The sequence below is a fragment of the Alexandromys fortis genome, unplaced genomic scaffold (genome assembly GCF_014885135.2).
Source record: "Alexandromys fortis isolate MF-2015 unplaced genomic scaffold, M_Fortis_MF-2015_v1.1 scaffold_102, whole genome shotgun sequence".
NCBI lineage: Eukaryota > Metazoa > Chordata > Mammalia > Rodentia > Cricetidae > Alexandromys > Alexandromys fortis.
Genome location: NW_026067984.1, coordinates 6085965 through 6098194, shown reverse-complemented (window position 1 = coordinate 6098194; position 12230 = coordinate 6085965). Strand labels below are relative to the sequence as shown.

Below are 12230 nucleotides of genomic sequence, written 5' to 3'. Positions count from 1 at the left end.
TATGGGGCGGTGGGAATCAAGCCCGGGTCTGATGGAAGATCAATGGAAGAGCATCTAGGGCTCTCAATCCCTGACCCATCTCTCCAACCCCCTCTCTGCTCTCCCTTCCACACACACAGCTTTGTAAAGATCACACCTAGGGCCTCTTGCTTTCACAGCAAACACTGTACTTGCAAGCTATCTCCCCAGCCTTGTTGTTTTTAAAACTAGGACAATGTCCTATGAAAATAATCCATTTGAATCAACATTTACCACATAAGACTTTTTTAAATTTAAGATCATCTTGAATTTTCTAGTAAATATAACCAAAGATAATTTTGAAGGGAAAAAATCTGAAATTTAAGAGAAGTATTTAACTTTTTTTAAAATGTCAGAACTGATGCAGAAAACTCAGTATGTTTCAAGAAGGACTTTAAAGCACTGCTAATTTGAAATTATAAAACCTTAAGTATCTTAAAAGATAAAACAATACCTATACAAGCAATTGGTATGTATATAGCTCATAAACTATGACAGTTTTTTATTATATCATATAGAAAACAACAATTGTTGTAAACAGAAAAGGTGCTAAAGAACCAGTTGTTCATATTATGTATTATTCAAACACATGTATTTATGATATACCAATTTCAATTAAAGTGCAATACTTTATACTAAAAGAGTGACTAAAAGACCTTGTTAGGCATAACTTAAAAGGCATTTTTAATTGAAGTTAGCTCCATAAACATGCAAAAACCCAGTTAATGAGGTAAAAGGACAGCTGATATATAATGCGCTCCCACAGCAGCTCTTACTTTTAATTACCCTGTGTTAACCATAAGCTTAAAGTCTTCAACATTCAATTTATTTAATCACATCTTTTGTTGACAATACTGTAAGCTGAAAGTATTCCCTTAATAGCTTTAAAGTATTTGATTTTTAAACAAAATTACTTAGGTACTTTATCCTAACAAATGTATTTATACTTCCTAAAGCACACAATTCTATTATTTTAAAAAATACATTTCTATTGTTAATTTAAAAAAAAAAGAAGAAGAGCAAAGTGAAATAGGTTCTGTTTTACTTCAGTGACTATCATCTGAGGGCAAACACTGTTGCCAATTAAATCAAGTTATCTTGTGCTAGGCAAGGCTTATTCAATGTACTGGGGGTAGCTGGTGTCACATCATTATAAGGGTGACTGCCAATGTTAACTATATACTAAAAAATAGAAGCAACAGCCACCTGAGCCCCCAATCCCAAAATGGTGTGCTTAAATCACGGTAGCTTATATCAGTTGAAGATCACTGACTTAGAGGAAAGTGGATATGACCTCTGGGTGGTGCATGTGTGTGTGTATGTGTGTGTGTGTGTGTGTATACATATGTTCTGGTGGTACCCTCAGAAAACAATACTAAATATTTATATTAATATAATTTATATACCAATATGTAAGAAAAATCTCTATGCTCTAACAATTAGGTAGAAAATAATAAGTATGAATAATTTACTTTCCATTTGTTCACAAAAGAACCATCACGATCTGTTTTATGCAAGCAACATCTTTACGGACTATAACATAGGCTAGTGAAACTGTGGCAGGCAGTGGCACTGCACTCTGCCTCATATGCCTGAGAGCCAGTGTTCAACTCACAGCAGTGAAAAAAAATCTTCCCTTTAATCAAAATTTTTTTCTTTCTTTATTTATTTATTAAATATTTCTGTCTCTTCCCCACCTCCGCCTCCCCTTTCCCTTCCCCTCCCCCAGTCCGTTCCCCCTCCCTCGTCAGCCCAAAGAGCAATCAGGGCTCTCCGTCCCGTGGGAAGTCCAAGGAAAACCCTCCTCCATCCAGGTCTCGTAAGGTGAGCATCCAAACATCCTAGGCTCCCACAAAGCCACTACATGCAGTAGGATCAAAGACCCATTGCCATTGTTCTTGATGTCTCAGTAGTCCTCATTGTCCGCTATGTTCAGTGAGACCCGTTTTAACCCAGGCTTTTTCAGACCCAGGTCAGCTGGCCTTGGTGAGTTCCCGATAGAGCATCTCCATTGTCTCAGTGTGTGGGTGCACCCCTCGCGGTCCTGAGTTCCTTGCTCATGTTCGCTCTCCTTCTGCTCCTGATTTGGACCTTGAGATTTCAGTCCGTTTAATCAAAATTTTAAACATAAGTTTATCCTATGACCCAACAACTGTACCTCAGATCTTTGCTCAAGAACATTTACGTATGCAATAATACAATTATGCTTGCAGATGCACTAAAGTGGTTGAAAACTGGCAACTGCACAAACATCCTTCCTTCACAAAAATAAACTTTTAAATGGTGAGAACTGATATAGTCGGGTATTACACAACAATATGACAGACTGCTGATAAACTTATCGACCCGGATGAATCTCAAAGGTGCTATGCTAAATTAAGGAAGCCTATGTTCAAAAGCTTGTTTTTATTTCCTTTTTTAAAAAGGTTCTGGAGCGGGTAAACTAATAAATGGTTTAGTATGAAGTTAAAATAGCCATTGTTTTGCGGGCTGGGTGGACGTGGGGAATCCTGGCTGATATTTGGGTAACACAAGTACATAAACGGGCTGCACTCCATACTTCTGCACTCCATACTTGTTCCTTAGCATGCACAATCCTTACGTGGCCATCGCTAATCAGAACACAACAAAACCTTGATTTGGTTTTTAAACATTTAGCATGCTGTTAATAATATTTTCCATAGTGAAAACAGCATATTCTTTAATTCAGTTCCGTAAATATTTACTGCCCACAGTTTTGCACATAGTCTCAACAATTTATAGTTCAGTTTAAAAAACAATCTTAAAGTATAGATTGATTTCATTTAATAAATAATTGGGGGAGAAAATATGAAAGGTAGCAATGCCAGAGCCCTGACTTCCAAATCCTACTCCTCCCATCTTGTCCTCACCCTTTACAAGTCCTGAGACTACAGACAAGTACAACAAACTGCTTTTTAGCACATGTTTTGAAGGTCTGAGACAAGTCTGAAAGGTGAAATAACTCATCAAAGTCTACGTAGGAATCAACCACAACTCAGATTCTCTGATGTCAGCCACTGCCGCACAATGAACTGTTTTTCAAGTCTGCTAAGCTATACTTCCCGTGCCATACACTCCTCACACTGCATACAATTAAAAGGTTTTCAGTACATTCACCAAGTTCTCCAACGTCATATTCATGTCAACACTTAAATGTAGCTATCTAGATTATAATCATCTATACAGAACAAAAATAAAGATTTTTCAAGATAAGAAATTATGCATATACAGTTAAATTACAAAAAATATATCTGGTAACGAATAGAAAATGAGTTTTTTTTATTTTAATAGGGGAAAGAATGAAGCCAGTTCCCCACTACCAGAAATTATGCAGTTAAGTTTTCCACATTTAGAAAACTATCAAAGGCCAGAACATCTGGAGTGCAATGGATAAGACAGGCCTGGGAAAACCACCTTTGTGATCACGTTTTTCATCCCTGCTGTTTATTCTAACAATGAATTAGTACATACAAAAAATAAAATTAATAATTTCTGAATCCATTATCCGATTCAAATCACTTCTGAGAAGTGATACAATACTACTAAGGTTCTGGGCTGTATCAAAATAAAATTCAAAATCGCACAATCTAATTATAATGCAATAAATAATGTATATATATTGCTTATTTAAATTTTATAACTATGAAAAAATTTAACCCATTATGTTCATCCTGTAAGCATAAATCTAAACTAGGAAAGTAGACTCTACATTTTGAAAAGATAACCTAAAAATTTAAACTTACTATTCTTTAGTGGAAATTAGCTATTCAAAAACAAAATATTTCTGTATTCTCTTTGAAAAAAAACAAGATGCAACATATATAGAGATCACTTGAGAATATACTACTATCAAGTGTGCTTATTTTTTTTAATCCTTCCATCCCCAACTCTTGTGCTGGGTATTCAACTCATGATCAGGCACAGACTAAGCACAAACGCTACCTATGAGTATGTCCCGGGCCTTAAGTTTCTACTCAGAAAATAAACTAAAAATCTGTCTTATGTTTATGAGGAAGTACTTTTTATAGCCCCACACACAGCAAGTGAAAATACTGTTGTTTTGCTGTCATTTTCCTAAATCGGGGACTCTGAAGGTTCTTTCGATTAATTAGTAAGAAGCACAAATTAAGAGCAATAATCTCTTCCAGACAAGTTTTAGAATTTCCATTTTAAAATCACATCAGTTGAAAATACCACAAACCTTCACAATGCCATTTTATTTAACATGGTTTAAAAAAAAAATTAGCTGAGTACTTTAGTCCCAAAGGATTCAGCTGAAAACACAGACCAGCCCTTGAACTTTATCAAGATAAATCCCTGGCACCCATTAATCGCCAGCAAGAATCTTCCAATTAGATAAGAGCAGGAATCTTGGCATGGGAATGAACACAAACACCTTCCCTTTCACAGAAACTGAGCCTGGCAGCCTTTCAGACGGGCTCACTCATGCAGCTGTTACCCTAAACTTCCCAGCTATTGCTTGGGAGTTGATAATTCTTAAGATATGAGGAGAGTTCTGATTTCTGGCACAGCATTCCTGAGATAAATACATGATCAGAGGGATGCTTTGAAATTCCCAAAAACACTCCATTGGCCCACGGCTTCAAGAAAAGTCTTTCAAAAGGTGTCTCTTGCTAAGAAAAAAGATAGGGGAGAGACAGAGAAGACTGTACTCCGTCAGACAGTATGTTAAATGCATACCAGACATGTTGAGTGTCCCAGAACATCCTGGAAAATGCTACCAGCAAAATTATTTTTTCCTTACTTTAACAAACCTTTTAAAGTACAATACCTAAGCAGGATTCCCTGAGTAAATGCATAATCTCACTTAAGCAATGAAAAAAAAAAAAGATTTAATTTCAACATTATTGAAAAGTAAAGTAAATACCAAAATAAAACATTTTGATAATTCATAAAAACATTTTAAGTATATACTAAGTAAATTTAAGTACTTATGTATATACTAATACTTAAGTATTAACTAATACTTAAGACACAGCTAATTAAAATATTTAGCCACCCAATTGTTTCTTATTATTAACACTAGCACAAATTTAAGTTAATTTTAAGATAGGCACGGTAGCTCACACCCATAATTCTAGCCTTGACCAAGACAGAAGGATTCCTATGAGTTCAAGGGTCTATGACAAGACAATCATTTGAGCTGAGGAATCTGTAGCTGTCTGGGACAACATTGTAAGACATTATTTACAAAAGAGGAAATTACAGAGAACAAAAACTAAAACAACTGAAAAATACATCACTACATAGTCTAATATAGAAGTCTCTGATATTAAAAGCCAACAAATAAAACAGAAAACCTTAAGTCCATAAAATGAATGAACAGAATATCTGATAAAGTGACAGAATTTCACGATCTCTATTCACAAGGAACTCCATAATAATAGAGAAACTGGGGGCATACCACTGTAATCACTGGCCAAAATAAACGGCATCAGGAATAAGATAAAACCATACATATGCCACTGAACAGGAAGCAACAAAGAGAAGCTGTCACTTCTGCGATATTCTGCCAAAGATGCACTAACCTGAATCTCAGTCTAAGGCACATTAGATCAAAACAAAGTGAGAGGCAGACATAATCTCAAACTGGATCATTTGAGTAAAAGGCTCTTACTGAACAAATCTCGTTGCCCACAGGAACCAGATGATAAGACCCTGCTGCTAAAGCACCATACATTTTGGTTATAGGACATAGAAAAATCAAATAAAAGTAGAACGAGAAGCTTTCTCCCTGCTGGTGGCTCTCCTGGAGTCAGAAGGTACTATACTTGTTGCTAAAAAAGAAAAATCATTACAAGCCCTACCAAACTGAAATTCTGCAAGCTACACCACCAACCTACCAGCCACAAGGTCTCACTGTTACAATAAGTAACATAATTGCTATGGGAGTGACCAATTATTTTCTGCTTAAATTTGAGGACAGCTCCACAGAAGGGAATCCACACCTGGTATTATAAATGTCAAAGGTTCATGGGCAGGGGGTTATAGCAACTAGACAAAGAAACCTACTGCTACTGTTTTTTTAAAGGATACATTGTCAAATTACCTTCTAAATCTTTGTAATTTTACACACAGGTTACTACTGCTATTAGACTTGGTCAGAGAAACTTCTATTTGCAGAAAGCATCAGTTAAGAGACAAACTCACAACTGGCCAAAGTGCAGAGAATAAGCAGCTCCTGAAGGAAACATGATCGTCACTGGCTCCAAGGCTTGGTTAGGGAACACTGAAGGATGGGAAGAAGTGCTACGAGATGTGTCGTCTAGAAACAGCAAGGCTGGAGCACCCAGAATTTGCAAACCACAGTGGTTACATGCATGAAGCTTGCACTGATAGAGGAAAGGCCCATGGGACCTCATAAGGCCCCACCCCTCTTTAGGGAGCTATAGAAGTAAAATGGTTGCTAAAGGATGAAAAGTCAAATTCCTCAGTAGGATAGCCGCTGGGAAACTGTCCTTGTTCAAGTAAATAACCCACTACCCATGTTCATGCAAGCAATCCTAATTCAATGCAGAGTGTATGAAGAAGTATCTAAGAAATAGCAAGGGAATGATGGGTAGTTATTGTAAGTTCATGTAAAGCCTGAGATGTAACAAAAGGAAAAAGCGCTTTTACATACAACATGCACTAATAAAAATAAACCTAAAATAATTTTAGTGGCAAATAAGATGTCAATAAATAAAAGTTTGAAATACTGCACAAACCACACAACAAAACTACCCATTTTTTTATATAAATCAGATCAAAACATTCTACTCACTCTGAGGCACAAATGTAGACTTTCACATTCTAAATTGTGGAATTTCTGTACATTTTGCAAACCTAGTCATAATGAAACAATAGGTTACTTACATACCTGTCAAAAGACCTGAACTGCACCGGTGGGTCACCAGACAGATCTCCAAGAGCACCAAGGCAGGGTGGGGGCAGAAGGGCCGGATCCACCGTGACTCCATCTGCCGGCATATTAACCAAGCTTCGGAGAATGTCCTTCACATTGACATTTTTTGAAACTGGAACTGATGGTGTCACCTTCCTATCCAACTCGTTTCCTCCATCAGTTTTTGTTTCCTGAGATTTATTGACTTCCAAAGAAAGAGTGCACAGCACTTCACTGATGGCATCTGGACCCGCGCTGACACCCAGAGGCACTGCTGGAGAAGCTGTAGATGGATTGCTTCCTAAGCCAGAAGCTGTTTCCTCACCGAGGCCAGAGTCTCTCCTTCGAGTAGAGGAGGCGCCCTCCTCTGATTCCTCCACCGATGATAGAGGTAAGTGGCTAAATTCTGCTGGTGTGTTTTCTGCATCTTACCCAGGAACAGAAGAGTAAATTAAGAAATCAAGAACTGATCTTTTAAATGTATATTCAAGTCCCAGTAGCCATCCAAGATCTTATGAAATATTTGTCATGTCCTCTCAAAATCAAAAACTATTAAAATAAACTATAAAATGATAGAATGTACCCTATATCCAAATAGATGCTAAAATGAGTACGGACTTGTACGACCATGACCAGTTGGTGAGGGAATGGGGAATCACACTCAGGGCTTCATGCATGCTAGTTAAGCACTCTACCAGCTGAGATAATCCCAGCAATCCCATTTTGCTGTTTAACTTCACTCTCTCCAATCAAACCTCCAATCATTCTACCAAACATGCTCTTTGCAAGTTCACCCAAATTTAAAGATCATCTTGTGAAATTTAAAGATCAGTCCTCATCCCTAACAGCGCTTGACATCAAAGCAACTGCTGAATGTTCTCTGCAATTTGCTAATCCTTTTTTCCATGACACATAGTTTTTTTTTTTCTCCTATTACTTCACCAATAGTTTCTCGTTAATATCTTCAGCTTCTTTTTCCCTGATTCATTAGGTTCAAGGAACTCAGGGGTCAATCCTTGGTCCCTTCAGTCCGTGGTTCTCTCATCACCTCTATCCACACATATTTCTCCTGAGTTATTCCACCCATTTTCCACATTAAAAATACCCTCACAATCTCATCCCATACACAAAGGGAATGTGTGTCTGTGTGTGCATGTGCGTGCGTGTGTGTGTGATTTTGTTATTTCTCTGCCTTCCCTACATCTTGTATGTCAAAAGATACCTAAAGTCAACAGGTTGAAAACTGAAATATTTCACCCTTGATATACTATAGTATATCGTATAATAACTATTGAATACCTTTTCTTTATAAAGTACCCAAATTAAGGTTCAAAAGCACTGTTTTTCTGTCATCCAAATATATCTAGAATCTGACTGCCTCTTGTTATCTGCGAGGTTAAAATCATAAACCATCAAGTTATCACATCAATTGCTGCATTGTCCTCCTAACTGGTAGTGGAAGGCAATTACTGTAATGATCCTACTAACTCGTGCCTGGTGGTACTGAAGAAATCCTTCGATCTTAGCTAGGTCAATAGAATGGGTAAGCAACAGAATAGAATCAGAGTAACAGCCAGTTCCCAGGCTGAGTTTTAATAAGGCCTGCCAGACCTGACTCTACCAGACTCCAAACCAGCTCAGTTTAGAAATTTAACTGACTTCTACACTAATGAGGGAGACTACAGAGAAGCAGAAAAGCCTTTCAAACTAATGGGGGGGGGACAAAGAATTAAATTAACATAAGACTCAAGACCCTCCCTCCAAATGACACAAGCTGAGGTGCTTCTCTCGGCCAACCCTAGCCTAGAGCCCCCTCAGCTGAGTCACCAGACAGCAGAAAAGCCATCCTAAGACTTTAAGTCCCAGGAAACATCTAGAGCAGGGTGAGCATTCCCAACATGCCATATTCAAATGACACCCACAGAATCATGAAATGTTAAGATAGTTGTAGTTTTAAACCACTCATCTCAATGTTCTAGGTCACATGGCAGCACAGAACCAAACACTTGTTCTTTCTTTCCCTCTGAGGGGTGTCCTCAAAACAGAATCCAAAATGGTATTTAATATTTTATTTATTACGGCTGTATATGTGTTTATAACGTACATATGATATATATTTATATATTTGAACACTAGCACACACACGCCACGGTGCACATGTGGAGGACAACTTACAGGCGTCAGTTCTCGCCTTCCACTGTGGCTGAATTCAGGTCATTACAGTTGCCTGGCAAATGCTTTTATCAGCTGAACCTGGCCTCGGAGTCTTATTTTAAAAATACATATCAGTTATAACTCTGTACTCAACATTCCAATAATGGCTCATTTCACTTAAAGAAAAATACATAAACTATCTCTCCTGTCATGTGTGATATTTTATTTATTATCACTTTTCTGACCTCGAAAATATCATAAAATTTATCTATTAAAAAATATCTTGTCTTTTTCTGCCAGAGATATGCTTCATGGCAGTAGAGTCTTTTTCTTCCCATAGGTACGAATCTACATGGATACAAGTACCTAATAGGTATCAAATGAAAATATATGAAAAAAAAACCTCCTCTCAGGGCAGCTAGTTCTATAACTATCAGAGCTGTTTACCTAACTATACTTCTGTAACTGAAAGCTACTTTTAGAACTGTAGTTATCTTATCCCTACTAATTGTTTAAAAAACTTCCTAGAACTCTTCACAGCAAATACTAAATTAAAAACAATGGACTCTTTACTTACAAAGGATAACACTTTCTCATCTTTTATTAGATGGTTCACTTACAGAACAAAGCTCATCTCATCTCCCAACTGTAAATAATTATACAATACCTAAAATATTGGTCAAGTTTACCAGTAGGTAAATAATTGGTAAATAACTTACATATTATAAGTTTTATGATATGCAAGCTATTGGTAATCATAAGATATTTTGCTATTAGTAATATAAACCTGTGGTCTCACTTGAGACACAGTGGGCTTAAGTTCCAGAATCAGTGACTTAATCAGATAAGAGTTCTGTTTGAACTTGGGTATCAGGGGATAAAATTTAGGAACTTACCAGGAAGGGAAGCATTCCCATTTTCACTACCGGTTTCCTTAAGAGACTGACTGTGCTTTTCATCTTGTGGCTCTAAAATGTCTCTGTATTTTGAGACCATCAGAACAGAAATAAAGTACACAACAGCCAAAGCTAAGAATTGAGCTTGTTTGCTATCCTCCTGAGAAATAAACAAAAGTAATTGTTCATGCCGCTATTAACATTTTAATCTTATTTCATACAACATTCAAATATACATGATGTTCACAAATCCTTCAACGTGCATAGAAAATAATGTATCATTTGTATAACAATTTATTACCAAATATAATAATTCTAAAATACATTTGAGCAAGGTTCACGAATATGCTTGGCAGTGCCTTTAAAAAAAATGTTTATACTTTCAAACACAGAAAAAGAAAACCTGATTCAACTTTAAAAAATGAGTGCTCAATCTTAAGAGACATAGTAAACCACACTTTATATGGTTACTCAAATAGCAATCACCACAATATAAAGGTAACTGATTATTTTTATTTCTCATCAAAAAAAATCCAATTATATAATTTTAACATCACAGCAATTGTTGGGATTAATGAGTCCTGGCCTTCAGTTGCTTTTCCCTACTAGAACCTTCTAATATAAGTTACTAGAAGCTGTGCCTAGTTAGAGGACCAGAGGATCACCTGTTGACCATTGACTGCAGGGTATTTAAGTCTACATGGTGCTAATAAAGACGGGCTTTCTGAACCAGCGTTTTTGGAGCTGCGTGTGTCGGTCTGTCTGCGTGTGTATTCTCAACCTCCAGCCCCTTGCCCGAAGCTCGCGAACTGGGGTCTGGCGCTTAGAGCACAGACTGGGGCCGCAGTGTGCGGCAATTGGAGGTCCCCACCAAGATATTGGGAAAGGGAACGCTGAGAGACCGCCGTTGGAAGCCCCTCCAAGAGAGGTAAGCAGACAGCGTCGTTCCTGGCCAATGGAGACATATTGAGGAGAAAAGATGGGAGGTATGGTTTCTTGGTTCAGAAAAGAGTCGGATGATGGGGGGGGGGGGTTTGATGATTTAGAGCTAGTGGAGGATAGTGAGGAGGATTCATCAGAAGAAGAAGAGGGGTTTATACGTAAGGAATTAAAAAATCTCTTTAAAAAGCTGAGAAAACGTTGAGTAAAAAAAGACTCACATCAACTCCCTTGGCCCCACGGGTTTATAATAATGGTTGGTGGTCTCAGTTGAGTAGGGGCTCTGGCACTGAACAAAACAAGGGAGTTTGTTTCCATCCTGTACACATGGTTGCACCAGTGATGGAGGTGCCAGACACCAACAACCCAGGGCAAATAATTCACCAACATTTTGCAATACAATTTAAAGAAATGAAGCAATTAAAGGAAGCTGTAGCTGTATATGGGGCTCAAGCTCCCTTCACGTTGGCCATGGTAGAATCTTTCTCTGCTATGAATTTAACACCAGTGATTGGCAGCAATTATGTCGTGCTGTCTTATCTGGGGGAGATGATCTCCTATGGCGAGGAGAATATCAGGAAAACTGTAAGCAAACGGCCCAGTTAAATGCTCTAGCAGGTCAAGCTCAAAGTAATTTAGATATGTTAACTGGGGCTGGGATTTATGGTGATTTGCAGCAACAAATTCTGTATGATCCAGGAGTATTGGTCCAAATAGCTGCAGCTATCACTAAAGCTTGGAAGGCCCTACCTAACAAAGCAGCTGGGGATCAATTACCAAAGTTCTACAAGGACCGTCTGAACCATTCCAAGATTATGTAGATAGACTGTTACAAGTAGCAGGTAGATTGTTTGGAGATGAGACAACAGCCATGCCTATGATAAAACAACTCGTATTTGAAAATTCCAATAGATATTGTAAGGAAGCATAACGCCCTCACAAAAGAAAAAGTTTAAATGAATCTATCAGGATATGCAGAGATATAGATGGGAATTTCATTCAAGGCCAGGTTATAGCGGCAGCTATTCAACCTCGGAGAAGCATAAGAGCACTGGGAGAGAGGGCCGGAGGCCGTAATTGTTTTAACTGCGGAACTCCTGGTCATTTTCGAAAGGAATGCCCGCAGCTGATAATGAAGGGGAGGAGGAAACCTGGCTTGTGCCCTAAATGCAGAAGGGGAGCACATTGGGCTAAAGACTGTTTCTCTAAAACAGATATAGATGGGAAACCTCTGCCATGTACCATTAATCAACAGCAGGGAAACTGGCAGAGGGCCCTGCTCCAGGGCCCCAAAACCT

General features: G+C 38.0%; 1 protein-coding gene and 1 non-coding gene across 4 annotated transcripts in view; both read right to left on the bottom strand.

Annotated features, from left to right (window-relative positions):
* Lrba (LPS responsive beige-like anchor protein) overlaps positions 1 to 12230 on the bottom strand; it is a 468170-nt gene that overhangs the window by 344409 nt on the left and 111531 nt on the right. For all 3 annotated transcript variants that reach the window (XM_050158812.1, XM_050158811.1, XM_050158813.1), the window contains exons 29-30: positions 9994 to 10153; positions 6920 to 7370 (exon numbers count right to left, since the gene is read on the bottom strand). In XM_050158812.1, coding sequence (XP_050014769.1) covers positions 6920 to 7370; positions 9994 to 10153 — 611 coding nt within the window. The remainder of the gene's footprint in view (positions 1 to 6919; positions 7371 to 9993; positions 10154 to 12230) is intronic.
* LOC126511617 (U1 spliceosomal RNA) lies at positions 3328 to 3490 on the bottom strand. The gene has a single exon (XR_007594753.1). It is a non-coding gene; the product is annotated as a U1 spliceosomal RNA (small nuclear RNA).